General features: G+C 34.5%; 1 protein-coding gene across 1 annotated transcript in view; it reads right to left on the reverse strand.

Annotated features, from left to right (window-relative positions):
* LOC138710102 (protein O-mannosyl-transferase Tmtc3-like) overlaps nucleotides 1-15,052 on the reverse strand; it is a 58,924-nt gene that overhangs the window by 41,662 nt on the left and 2,210 nt on the right. Inside the window, exon 2 of the mRNA XM_069840734.1 lies at nucleotides 1,049-1,238. Coding sequence (XP_069696835.1) covers nucleotides 1,049-1,234 — 186 coding nt within the window. The 5' untranslated portion in view covers nucleotides 1,235-1,238. The remainder of the gene's footprint in view (nucleotides 1-1,048; nucleotides 1,239-15,052) is intronic.

Raw genomic sequence — 15,052 nt, forward strand, 5'->3', positions numbered from 1 at the left:
CATTTTGAATGTCCCATATATGGCTAATCCCGTGGTTACCATTAAGTAATAGCCTCACACTATGTCTCTTTGTAGACCCTTTACATTCAAGCACACAGATCAGATTTTAGTTGGATTTTCGTTTAGTGGAGAAAAGTGGGGAGACTCAGATAAACCGATGATTGAGAGACAGATAATTGAGGTTTTACATTTAAGAATTTTGATACTCCAATTCTGGATGATAGCCCTTGATATCTTCCTCATCTGTGTGAAAGAAGTTGAGTTGAGTTCAGGCTGGAGGATTATAAAATGCTTATTCAATGATATTTGAGTCAAAACAGATTATATATATATAAAACTCACTAAAACTGTGAAAATTATTCAACAAATATGATTAGTAGGTGGTGGCCTAATTTAAACAATTTAAACACCGACAGCACTGTTACCCAAATGCTAATGCACTAGCTTCTGATGAAAAAAATGCAAACAATTTCTACTGGAAGGGACTTCCTCTTCCCACAACAGTATCAAGAAGTATGACATGTGAAAATTCCTTTATGATACATAAATATCACCCAACTCTGCTAGACACTGTCCTCAGTGATCACTATGTCTCGTAGTTACCAGCACTTTAGAAATGGGATTCATCACTGCCAGACCATCAAAATACAGGAATATCTAAAATACATTAAAGGTGATATGTTACAGTTGTATGCTTCTCCATCTTCAGTGAGTCTCCTTTAAGCCAAGCAACAACACGGTTCGATCACCTGAACCAGCCGTCGTGGTAAATAGTCACTGAAGATGGAGAAGCATCTCCGAAACATGTCTGACTATAACTAATTTCTTTAACAATTTTATTGTATTTATTAGTGTTCATACAACTGTAACATATCACCTTTAATGTATTTTATAAAATCTATGAACACTGTATTATTGACCAACATTTGTGTTTTATCTTTAAATACAGGAATATCTTTCGTGCCCAAATTATAAACATTGCTAACTTGTCAAGTATTACAGAGATGAAACTATACATCTTAGCTTATTAACAGTTTGTTCTGCCTACCTTATGAATTGGAGTTCCCCAGAAATCGTTGAAAAAGATATTCTTAAGTGGCATGTGAGGTCTCAGATCCCTGTTGTCCTTGATGGCGCTGATGTCATCAAACACGAAGCCGCACTGCAGACTGTTGTAGTAGCACATAATGCAGGTGATGAAGATCACGGCGCTGAGCACCAGCCGGGCAGCCATCCTCCTGCACCAACATGGTTCAGCAAAGAGTACATTAAACTTCACAGTCTCTCTTGAGTCTGATATTTCTTTCAATCAACTAATGGTTAAGTATGTATTCTTTTAAGTGAAGCAGTGTCAAAAGATATGTTGTGAAATGATTCTTTCTGTGTATAAATATGTTCAACACAGTTATCATTTTAAAAACATAAAATTGTTTAGTCACTGGTTAAAAAGTGTTAAAATTTTAAAAAAGGTATATACCTTGGACAGACGGCCCATTTCGACGTGATGTTACGTCTTCCTCATTGTCTCCTGAACTACTGGTGATCTTGAATTCTGCGATGTGCATTTGTCAGTTGTAGGGGTGGGGGTGTGTTGCTCTTATGGTGGGGACTGATTGTTTGTGTGTTATGACGTATCATGATGTCGAATAATGTTTGGGTATTGAACTGTAATTGTGTATTAAGGGGAGGCAGAGGTGAAATTTTCGAACAAAATTGAAGAAAAAATGAAAATTTGGTTTTTTCCCATTTTTATTATCTTTATTTTGATATTCCGATGTTAGTTTTTGATTTTGTGCCCTTAAAAGTATGAAATTAAAACCAAGATAACTGTATTACTATATTATTCCCATAATAAACTAATACTTATCATTATTTATATACCTTCTCTGAACATATAAATAAAAAGAAATATTGAAAATTTCTTACAATATGGTGCAAGGAGCATTTTATATCAAACGATATAAAGTTTTATAAAATTATTAATATTTACAGAACTATTGTACTTAGAAAGTTGAAACTTGGTATGTCCATTACTAATAACATACTTAGTATCCATGATCAATTTCAAACAAATCGGATAAATTTTGTGGATTTTGAAATATTCACCTCTGCCTCCCCTTAAGTGTATGTTGTGGGTATGTTATTGTATGTTTATATATTTCGTATTGTTCTAAGATGTTTAACTGTGAACTTTTTGGTGTGATGTGTAGAATTTCCATATCTGTTTCTATATTACTGTAGTCATGATTATTGTTGATAACGTGTTCTGCGTAATTTGATGTGATGTAGGGTTTGGTTATAGCTTTAATATGTTCATTATATCTTGTGTGAAAGGATCTTCCTGTCTGTCCTAAGTAAAAATGTGGGCAACTATTGCATTTTAGTTTGTAAACTCCAGTTGAATTATATTTATTTGAATGTTTAATGTGATTATTTAGATATTTCTGTATTGTGTTATTTGTTTTGTATGCTATCTTGAAGACACTGATGAAGACGTAACATCACGTCGAAACGGGCTGTCTGTCCAAGGTATATACCTTTTTAAAAATTTTAACACTTTTTAACGGACGACTAAACAATTTTATGTTGTTAAAAAAACAAAGTGTTAACGTTAACTATAATCAATGTTATCATTTTATTCAATATCTTGCATAACATTTTAGCTTGGTATCACCGTCACTGTGAGCCTAAAAATTCGGAATATTTCATTTTTATTGGCTAAGTGCATTGAATTTTCCTTAACTCATAAACCTTGTTGGTAGCCTAGGTCCTTATAAGGTGTATCATTTTGCCTGTTTTAAGTCCAGTTTCGTATTTTAAACTTCATGCCTTACATTGCTATTTGAAACTGAATTTTAACAAACATACAAACGAAAGTTATGATGGTAAATACGAAGAATGGTGGACAAATTAAGCAATAAATTATTAGGACACTTCGTAACATCTACTTGTCGTTGGTCCATTAAAAGAAAAAAAGTAAATTATAGCTACAATAATAAGCTCTGTGTATTTAGCAAGAATACAAAGAGAAGTCAATATAGCATATAAGTGGTAAATCAGCACAAACTGAAGACAATTTCAAATTCAACGCGCATTTTTTGCTGGTAGATAGCATCACCAGTATGCAAGAAATAGAACCAATATATGCCTTGCACGCCACAGTTACTGAACTTCAGCGAGTTCACATGGTGTGCTACATTAAGCTGCCCAGATACCCTGGTTCTGCTAGGACAGCCCCGGTTTTCACACAATTGTCCTAATGTCTTGGACATTTAATTATACATACAATATTTTCTCAATTATTTAATTTTATCATTGCCAGCAGAACAAGAAAAGAAGAGCCTTAGAAAAATACGTATTTCCACAAGTCTAGAAGGTATCACAAGGATATTTCGCTCAATGGCAGTGCAATGAGGTGGAAATTAATTGGTAACTGCGCGGCCACAGCGCCTAACGAAAATGCTAAAGTGGAAACAAATTCCAGAATTCGAGGAAACTTAATTTCTTACCCCCTCTCTGTTGTCTTAAAAGGTTCTAACAATGGGGGGGGGGGGGAAGTTTTCGTTTAGAAGTGTATGCAGACGCATGGGCTTAAACTATATCAGTACTCATCAGTGAATTAAAATACTGAAGTCAGTATATGAATTCTAAAATCTCGATAACTCTGAAAACAATATCTGTGTCCAGTAAGCGGGGAACTTCTTTTCTTTTAAGAATTTAAATGACGGGCGCCATTTGTTAAATCCAATCCAGAGCCATGACTGTGTAAGTGACAATGCCTAACGGAAATGCTCGTTTAATGAAACATTACAAAAAGAATTTCCTTATTTGAAAGAAAGTGAGGTTTTAATGTTTTGAGATCTTTTCTTCTTCTTTTGAACAGTCAAATACTTTCTCTCTACTTCGTATACTAGTTTATTCTAATTCATCATTTGTTTTTCTAATAATAACTGATTAGGCTAATACTGTACATTATATTGAACAACAATACCTCAATACAATTTATTACTGTTTCAGTGAAGCCACTATGAGTACAAAAAAACCAAACAAACAAACAAAAAACAAAACAAACAACTGAGTGTGTTCCTTTTAATACATGAAAAATAGTTTTTAAACTATAATCATTTTTGGGTTGAGGCTCTTATGCTAAAAAAGTACCAAATAATAACTTGCTTGATACTGACTGATGCTCAAGTATATTATTCTACACAGCCTTTTAATTGGGACATAATAGCTAATACTATATAGGCATAGTTCCCCTCCCCCACTTCCAAGGTTTTATAATGTGCCAGAATGGAAGCGAATTTTGATATTATGTGGCATAAAAACTTATATATCCTGTTAAATATCAGTTCAATCAAAATTTTGCACAGAATGAAATTTATAGGAAACATTTTTAAAAGCCTCTGATTGAGGTTCTAGCTGATATGTACGATATGTGTCAGAGGAAGAACAATTGTTTGTTTGTATGCATCTGAAGTCTGATTGCTGTAATATGTAGCTAGTCAGCGATGTATGCAATGGAGGGGGAAAGGAACTGGCCACCCTACCACATTATCTTCTGGCTTAGTTCTCATAAGTGGTGCCTTGTTGATGTCACTTTTGAGGTTCAAACCTGTCTTCGAACAGTTGACTAAATAACATTTTAAAAGAAGTTTTTGTTGTGTAACATTCTCTTAATAAATCAATAATAAGCGAGATATTTCGACTTGTTTACTTCAGACTCCCTTACAACCCACTTTTCGAAGAAAGTATTTTGAATATCAATTAGGGGGGCGGATGTTGATGAAAAGTCATCTTCTTATTGTTCACATTAAGATGATGCCTATTAATATAGAAATACTTTTTATGTGAATATCAACGTAAAAAATTAATTTCTTATATTGCATTTTTTTTTTGCATTTTTCGACGTTTTTGAACTAATAGGTCATTTTTATATATTTTTTTCGGCTTTTTTTGGTCATTTTTAATACCTTGAAGAACTTTTAGATCATTTGGAATGCATTTTACTTTCTTCTTTGCTGATAGGTCTGTTAAATCTTTTCCTAAGCAATTAGGTCAGTAGTAATTACCTACTGAATAAGTGAATAACAGTGAAGTTTGAGTTTATAGTTTGAAACAAACTGTAAAGACCATCACTCATTCCACTGAAGGCTTCACCTCATACAATGAAAGTAATATGAAATGCTTGACAACAGTTTAGTTTAAGTGATGGTTTTGACGGGTACTGTTCTGTTGTACTAGTGGTTCCATGATAATTTAAAATTGTCTTGTCTGCACCCTCACAAAAGGTTTGGTGATCTCTGAAGGGACTATTTCATTCTTTTCTGCAAATGGCAGAATATGATAAATATGTTGCTAATGGAGGAAGAAGTTCAATGAGTGACATTTATAGCAATGGTGTTTATTAAAGTTGAACTTACTAGTATATGAATTGTAGGCCTACATATTTAAAGTAAAGTCAAATTTGAAGTTAACATTTCAGTTTGTTAAGATTATCGGTACCTATAAATTTAAACTTTTCCAGTGCATCTCCTGTGAAAAATAGAATAAAAGTAAATATAGTAATACATAATTTCAAAACAAGAAAGCCTTCAAAACTATTCATGTAATAGCTCCTCTATGAAATACTAAGTGAAGATACTCATAAAATGAGGGGATGGAAAGAAACAGGGTAAAGAATAATTTCAGGCAAATAAGAAAGTAATGGAAACTGAAGAGGAAAAAGTTTTAAAGTGACTGAAATTAAGGAAAAGAATGCTTGCATGCAAGGGGGGGGGGGGGAAACAAACAAACAAAACAAAAACAAAGGAAGCACAGATATCTTTTCAAGTAATAGGTAAATCAGTTAATAAATATGACGCATGCCATTAATAAATTACTAATAAAAATGCTTGTATCTTTAGTTCACTGTTGAACAAAACTGCACAGCAGAAAAGAAAGGAAATTGTAGTTTACCAACAAAAGCAAAACTGAAAGTGTATGAAAATTAGAAAAAAAAAGAATGCAAAACAAGAAGTGATTCATCAAGATGGTGTTTTGTAAAAAGATGTTACGGTATCAACAATTTTGAGCTTTTACGCTAGTAAATGATTACAAATTATTCCTCCATCGATGTATGAAGAATTTATAGCAAAGTACTGCAAATATTGAGATAAAAAAGTAAGTAAAATTCATAACCAATTTTTCAGAGAACTACTCGTTAGTAGGGACCGGATTTTAATGTAATATCAAGGTGTGAAATATGTACATACTTATGTAAGAAAAATAAGCTGGTTATGTACCAAAATATGTAAAATCATGAAAATATTTAATATCATTATCTGGCAGGTATAGGATAGGTAAGACTCTCCAGTCGTGATTTCATACAGCATCCGACTTTTTTACCGCATACTTGACACATTGCAATTTTTCCATCTGTAGTGAAAGCTTCGTCCATTCGCAATCCATTTTTTTATTTTTGTCGTTTGGGTTGAAGATACAGGGGTTATTTTAGTTAGTTGAAAGCAGTAGATAAACTCACTTGCACTTTATACTGTAAGTATTAAAACTAGAGAACTGAGTGAAATGAATGACACAACAGTACTGCAAGCACTGTTTCGCTTTACTGGATTAGGAGAAAATAGGAGATGTGGGACACACGCATTTTAGCTGCTCCCTGTAAGAAACAAAGTACCTACTAAAAACTTAAACTATTAGCATTTACTAACTGTTGTTTGAAAAGTGACATTCCTGTTCATTCAGAAGTGTAGGATTATTCCAGCCGAGAACCATGCTTTATAATTGCTCGGAAAATCCCATTTCTGCATAGATCTACTAAATTTAAAGTAAAGAAGTCCAGCAATAACCTGAAAAGCTATCTATTTTAATATTTCAACATATTTCCAGTTTGTTCCTCAACTCGAGATTCTTTTCAAAAGTCGGCTACTTTATTGCGGCTCATGTCAGATTTGATACAGGTTTTCCCTGGAAGGATTAGGAAGAGGGTGAGTAAGGTTGCAAATTGCATGGGAACGGCTTGTTAAGACGTGTGCAGAACAATTATAGTTCGAGACAAATCATGTCGCTCTCATCCCACTCCACCGCATGAAGGCAATTCTACTTTCTGAGTGATTTTTTTACAATACAAAGTAGTTGTATGAGAAAAGTTGCCTTTTGTTCACTCATATTTACAGTGGGCAGTATGGGGTGAGTGCCTTTATTACTTTCTGGAACTAAGGAAGTTATGTTTCGTCCCGAAATATATCCTTTCTTGGATAGGTAAAAAGGTTTTTAAATCTGTGTATTTCAAATTGTAAACTTCCGCAGCAGAAGTTTTTTTTTTTCCTTTTAGAGAAGTAAAATTGAATAAAACCCCTAAATATGTAGATTTATGTAATACCAAGCCATAATATGTAATGTGGGGTAAATATGTAAAAATATGTAGTATCAAATTTTAATATATTAATGGTAAATACAAGATTCGCAAAGATTTGTTATTTATATACGGTTAGGTTGAAAGGAATACAATATGTAATTACATAAAAATCCGGTCCCTACTCATTAGATATCAAAATAACGTGGTGTGTGCTCACTGGGCTTCTGAAATAAATTACCACTTATACAAGGAATCTCTGAAGTGATTAGTCCATCGCACTGGGGTGATTCCTTTGCTATAGCTGGTGGGTGGAGGGGAGGGCAGGCAGTCAGCCAGCTGGTGGATCAGTCACAGTCTTACTGTCATGTTATGAATGTGTGAATATGTACAGTTTAGAGCAAAGAGTGTTTCTTGTGAAGAGGTAGTATTAAAAAATATTGTTCTATACGAAAGTGTCATTTGTTTCAGTGTGAGTTCCCAGTGAAAGCGTTTTCACAACATTAGATTAGTGGAAAAGTCTGAAGAAACAGACTCCATTCTGAATAAAAGAAAATATGGTAAGTCTCGCATTCTCACTGAAGGAAATTAAATTAAATAGGTACCAGGCTCGAAGAAAAACAGGAAAACAGCTTGTCCAAATTGTCAGCAGCGAGAGCAACTAAGAAATTTCACTTACATCCACACAAAACACAAGTGAATATGATCCAGCCCCAAGAGTAAATTTTTGTCATTGATTTCTTCAGTCTGATTTTGTTTGAATGGAACTGTGAATAAACAGAATGATAAGCTCTGAAGTTAAGATAACCCACATTTAATTCATGAAATCCTTCTTTATCTGCAGAAAGTAGACATCTAGTGTGCCATGAATGTGAACAGAATTATCAGGTCCATGTTCTTACACCAAACTGTTACCAGTAATGTCCACATAAATCAAATTTGATTGCCTGGATTTATCCCACAATTGACAGAGAAAGAAACAGTCTGTCAGGACTCAGCACTGGTCATGCCACAGGCAGGTCCTTACGAGAATCAGAAAGGGTCTTTGGGGAGAGAATTATCAGTACAAAGTCCACACCTCTGGCGTAACGGCTAGTGCGTCTGGCTGCGAAACCAGGTGGCCCAGGTTCGATTCCCGGTCGGGGCAAGTTACCTGGTTGAGGTTTATCCTGGGGTTTTCCCTCAACCCAATATGAGCAAATGCGGGTAACTATCAGTGCTGGACCCTGGACCCTTCATATGAGGCGTTCAGAGCTAAAGTGGATCAAGTCACAAATTTTCATAACTTGAGTTTAATTCATTGTCTGATTATCTGAAGTTGAATCTTTTCCAAGCAGTAATGGATCAAGTCTTAATTCCAAGCATTCGCCGGTAGGTGACACCAGTCACTTTCGGCTCAGATTATTTGTTCACGATATTCCTAGCCATAGTGGATCAAGTCACCAAAGCGTTCCATCAATTAACATCACAATTGTTTATATTTTATAAATCTAGAATTTGAGAATGGAGCAATAAAATTATTGCTAATCAAATTAGATAATCCACTAGAGCAAGTTAACTTCAAGTCCTATTATCTCAAAACTACGTCTCATGGACTTGATCCACTTCAGTTCTGAACACCTCATATCATTCAGACGCTAAATAACCTGAGATGTTGATGCAGCATCGTAAAATAACCTCCTTAAAAAAATCAGTAACAATGCTTGGCCAGCCAGGTAACCCGATCTTACCCTGCGATTATTTTTCTTTGGAAATCCATCAAATGTAAAGTGTAGACAAATAATACACGAATATTATTTCATCTGCAAGATAACATTAGAATAGAAATTACAAAAATTACTGTACAGCAGATGTTCTTCGACATGTGAATGAAAATTTGTTCCAGAGATTGCAATTGTGCATTGCATAATGGAAGCCATTTCCAGCATCTTATGAATGGAAACCAGTAAATAAAGTGCTTGTTTTTTTTTCTTGCAGTGGTTAGGGGACCATTTAATTGGGGAGAGAGCCTCCTTCAGCGAGCATAGGTCAGTAGTTGCGCGACCTTAGAGACTCTATTATCTGTCACATCTTATAAGTAGTAACTGCCTTCACCTGTTTTGCAACCATATTTAATGACTTATCTCATAGAGAAGACACATTGAAAGTTTCCAATGATCTTTTTTACAGAACAATTAAGAAAATAATTCCTGGACTAACTAGCCTATACCAGGTAAGTAAAAAGTGTGGAAGAATGCTTGTAGCTTTCTTATTTTTAATTTTATAAGGAACTCAATATACAAAAGTTATAGAAGTGAAAAGGGAATATTTCGAACATATTTTCAAAAAGTAAGTTTTTCAATTATAAAGTGTGTACTATACTTGTTTTTTTGAAAGATGGGACATGACAGGAGCGTTGCAATCGGAAAAACAACTGAATGTCATATAGCATGGTAGGCCTGTTGCTATGGTAACAACGGTTGAGTTGCCAAACTTACCGTTCTCACATGGCAAGTGCTTAATAGCTCTCTTGGCGACATTTATTGTGCACACAATGTTAGCATTGGTACGTTTCGTCTTTGATTCTCTGTCGATTTTTGTATTGTTTTCTTACCTTCGCGTCAATTGTCAATGAATGTTTTAACGTCAGCCATCTTAACGTCAATTGATACTTCCATCAGCTGGCAGCATGGTAGTCCATATTGGCAACATGGCACTGTAGTTCCAAGTTCGGCCGCTTAACTGTCATGTGCCATCTTTCAAAAAAACAAGTATAGGTACTCTTATTTTTTTTCATTTTTGGGTTCTTCCGGTCTCTGAACATCCAAAAGCATATTTTTTACCATTTATAAACTAGACTATATTATTTTGTAAATTTTCCTCGAATGTATGATCCCAATGCAATATAATGTGCACATTCTTCAGTAGAGCTATTATCAGTTTATCACTATGAAGAATAAGGGCGCCATGAATTAAATAATCATAGTCGAAAGCTTACCTTAATTTATTACCCCCCCCCCCTTATTCTCCATAGTACGTAGCAAATTGATTTACTGAATCATTTCTTTTTGTTTTACACATACACTGGGATTATAAATTTCAGGCAATTTTTTAGAAAAATAATTCTTTATAGACCTAAATGGTAAAAAATATGATTTTGTACATTTTGAAACCTGAAGAATCCAACAATGGAAAACTCAAATACATGGGGGGGGGGGGGGAGACTCCATGGTTTTGAAGGCATGTTCAAAATATTTTTTCCACAGCCTAGAAGTTCTGTATAGTGGGTATAGGGTACACATACCATTGTAGACACTTTAAGAGAATTTCATTTTTGTATGAACCTAAAACGATGTTTGAAAAATATAATGCATTAGTGTTATATATAAAACTGTAGGCAATGTTGTTGTTTTGTAATACCAGGCGTTTGACAATAAAGTCATTTGACCTCTTGCACTCCAATATTTTTCAAAGATATTGTCATGGTTAGCCACTGACGCACAGATTTTGAAATGTTCTGAATCCAAACTGTAGGAAATTGATTGCTCTTTAAGAATCATTAATATCAAAACACAATAAAATGTTGATTATGAAGTTGAAGTCCTTTAAACAATTTGTTATTTTACCAGTTGTGGCAACCATGAAACCAGCTGTTGCCATCTTTCGTATCAGTTATGGCCAGTTTTTATTTATGAAAACAATTATCCTAAGTAAAACATATAGTAGGCCTACACAAAAGGAATGTAAAGTAAATATAACATATAGTAGGCCTACACAAAAGGAATGTAAAGAAAAAAAAAACATTTATATAAACCTGTGCTATATGTTACCCATAATTAATCTTAATTTAAATTTTACTTCAAAATTAAAATTGTTAATATTACACTAGGAACTAAATAATTCCAGTCAAACACTGGGTTTATGTATGGTTGGATGGAACTTCTCCTATTGAATTGAACACAGAGACCCAGTCAAGCCTCCATGCTCACAACTTGAATCCCCTGGATTGCTTTCTAGGGATGTTAAGTCACGATCTAAAGAATCAAGACTGGAGGAGGCATGGGATATCTACGCCAAAGGATCGTGGCTGAGTGCCATGCCATGCCTCTTTGCTTAGTTGCTAAAGCTTTAGAAGTGCTGTATGTTTCCAAAGAACTTCAAAATTGCTTCTCACATCTAAAAGAATATTAGATTCTGTATGCTGACTGCCCACACTACAGGTGTTAAATCCCACAAAAGTGTTAAAATGAACAGAGTCGTACAATGAATTCTGATGGCCAGGTGAAGTGACTGAGTCTCCACAAATGGAAATCAAATGGGGGGAAAAAATTAAGCCAGTGAATGTTAATAAATGTACTATAATACAAAGCTCGAATATGAACACACTAACAGACATCCTACTAGCAGCTCTCCCTGGTGATCCAACACTACAGCCAGATTTTTCGATTATGAGGAAGTAGTTATTAATACGTGAACTCATATTATAAAGAATAAAACTAATCTCATGGTTCTGTTCATTTACAATAACGTAACAGTTTATATAAGAACTTTAAATTAATAAATTTGTTGTACTTAGGATAAATTTGGTCCCTTAGTACAAAAGAGAGCTATTAGAGCCATAGTCCAAGTGTCTCGAACTACCAGCTGCAGACCATTCTTCAAAAAATTACATATCTTGCCATTACCCTGTATTTATATTTATGAAACCTTAAATTTTATCAAATATAATTTGCATAGTTTTCCTACAAATTCAGACACACACCAGCAGAATACTAGAAATAAAGATAATATTTTTATTGAAAGTTTTAACACAACTCTATATAAAAACAGTTTCATTCATGCTGGTCTTCTTATGTACAATAGCCTACCAAATTATCTTAAATAAATATCTGCACATCAGAAATCTAAGAAAGCTCTTTATAAAATTTTAATCAAAAACTGCTTTTACACTATGAACGAATTTATTGAAAATTGTCATAACTGAATGGAAAAAGAACGCCTTACTTCAAGAAATTTTACTTCCTCTTTTCCAGATCCTGACTTCGAGAAGGATGTCTTCTCATGAAGGACGTGATGGTTGAAATTGACTCCTGACTTCAAGACATACTACAAACGGGACTTGTAGTTGAAATCGACCGACCTGTAGTTTTCTTCAATCAAGTTCCAAGTTTTGTATATTTGTATTTGTGTTGCATTTAATTATAGTTATTACTTTTATGTATATTATGTAATTAATTATTAGTTTGTAAATATGACATGTCCCATATTATGTATATGATCAGTGGATGCAATAAATGATTATGATTATTATGTATCTGCCTTGCTTTGCTTTTTTCGTCACCACAAGGCAGTATTTTATCGTTGATGGGTACATTTAAGGGCCAAAAAATTTACAATCTTAGAAGTTGGTACATGAGCGGTAAAAAATAAATAAAAGGTCTGAATGAAATTACAACAGGAAGTTTGGTGATTTAATGTCGTAAATCGTGTTTTACTGTGATGAAAATGTGTTTAGGGGATCATAGATATAAAGATCAGGTAGGAAGTTATAAAATTGAAAAAAAAAAAAAAAAAAAAGTTGGGAAATTAAAAAGGGGCTAGTTAATAAATATAGTTACCGATTGAAGTTTACTGTAAAGAAGTAAATCTTCGAAAGTGGTGTAGTGAAGTTATGAAAGATGATCTTAGTGATAGTATTTACAATTTTCTACGTTTTTTTTTTTTTTTCTGAGTGTTGATGGTGGTTAGGAAATGAATGATCAAACTAAAGTGAACTAGATACTCATCTCAAGATTTAATAAGATTATAATGACGTGTATTAGGTAGAAAAAAGATCCCAATGAGTATAACCGGGTGAAGTGTTACGAGTTAGATGTAATGTAGAAAGACGGAATTATGTATAAATTTAGTTAGCAAGATTGGAATGCTGAAAGGAACGTAAGTGTGGAACGAACAGATAGTGGACATTTAAGATCAATAAGAAGAAACTGACTGTTTGGAGTTGGGTTAATAGCGAGAGTAGATGAGTTATTAATTTAACAGACTGTCGGGATTGCATGCTAATTGTAGTTGTATTAATAGAAAGTTATGGTGAAACCCATATACATAAGTTGTGGTACACCATAACTATGGGTAATATAAATGTTGATGACAAATAAATATCTATCTACTATCTATCCACAATGCTGCATCAATATTTCTGTGCTGCATTAAGTATCGATACTGACCCCTTGTAGTAATATACTGTAAAACTCTTCTGTATATATTTCAACTAGACTGTGATTATAATTGAGACTTTATAGTAGTACTATTAAGATTTTTTTGAAATGTTCCATATTCTAGCTGTGAAGCGATGTACGAATAGCCTACCGTGGAATATAAATAAATACAATACAATACAATACAATACCCAACCTCCTGAGGCGTAGCTGCTGGAAGTGTTGCCCATCTTGTATGATACATATTCACATCACAACAATCACAGAACCTGTTTCATTAAACCTATTGGTTAAATTTAGTATTGAATAATTTCAAGGGAAAAATTGTTCCGGGGCCGGGTATCGATACTGAGCTACCCGGGAACTCCACCCGACACCGTCTCAGTGGTAGAGCGCTGGTACGTTCAACCAGAGATCCCGGGATCGATACCCGGCCCCGGAACAATTTTTCCCTTGAAATTATTCGAATCTGCTTTACAGGGAGCTTCACCTGAAAGACTAGATTTGCATAAAATTTAGTATTGCTTTTCTACAAGGAACTGGGCAGCCAGAAACTTAGTGTAAAGTTTTCACTTGTTCTGCCACATGATTTTTCTTTCCATACAGGTATAGGCATTTTAAAAATGTGTACACGTTCACGCACTTGACATGTAACCACTGAAAAACACAACACACTATAATAAAGTGCACTTATTCTTAGTTCAGTCACTGTATGTGTTTGTCAGCTGTCAAGGACAGACCGCAGACTTGCACAGCAAATTTCAAGGGATGAGATTCACCAACTATGCAGCTTCTACGTCGTGATCTTTTTCTCTATCTCTCTTTTCTCATTCCTTCTCTCTTAGCACGTTGCTACACAACCTGAAGAATATCATAAACACCAGTCAGGAGTGATGAAATAAGCTAAGCATTAGTGGATTCATCAATCATACAGATGAAGAGAGACGAACACGTGAGAATAGGCCTAATCGAATCGTCATTTTTAGTGGTATGTCATAAAACAGGGATAAGTTATCCAATTTTGAAACCGTACATTCGCAAAAAGAAATCGTGTGGCAGTGCAACGGAATATATAAGATGTAAATTTCCTCACTGCCCAGTTCCATGTAAAAAAAAAAATACTAAGTTTAGTGAATGGGTTCAATGAAACAAGTTTTGCAAATGATGTATCACACAAGATGGGCAACACATACAGCAGCTACTGTGAGCAGAGTGAGTACCGAATGTTATTAAATACAACATAACTTAGTAGCCTAACGAAGTTGCAAGAGTTCGCAGATGCAAGCAGTGGTGGGTAGTGGAGGAAGAAGTACCTGCCACTGGTCAGCCAACAGAAAGACCGGGACCAAGTGGCCCGGGTTCGAATCCCGGTCGGAGCAAGTTACCTGGTTGAGGTTTTTTCCGGGGTTTTCCCTCAACCTAATATGAGCAAATCCTGGGTAACTTTCGGTGCTGGACCCCGGACTCATTTCACCGGCATTATCACCTTCATTTCATTCAG

This window comes from Periplaneta americana, chromosome 12 (assembly GCF_040183065.1).
Source record: "Periplaneta americana isolate PAMFEO1 chromosome 12, P.americana_PAMFEO1_priV1, whole genome shotgun sequence".
NCBI classification, from domain to species: domain Eukaryota; kingdom Metazoa; phylum Arthropoda; class Insecta; order Blattodea; family Blattidae; genus Periplaneta; species Periplaneta americana.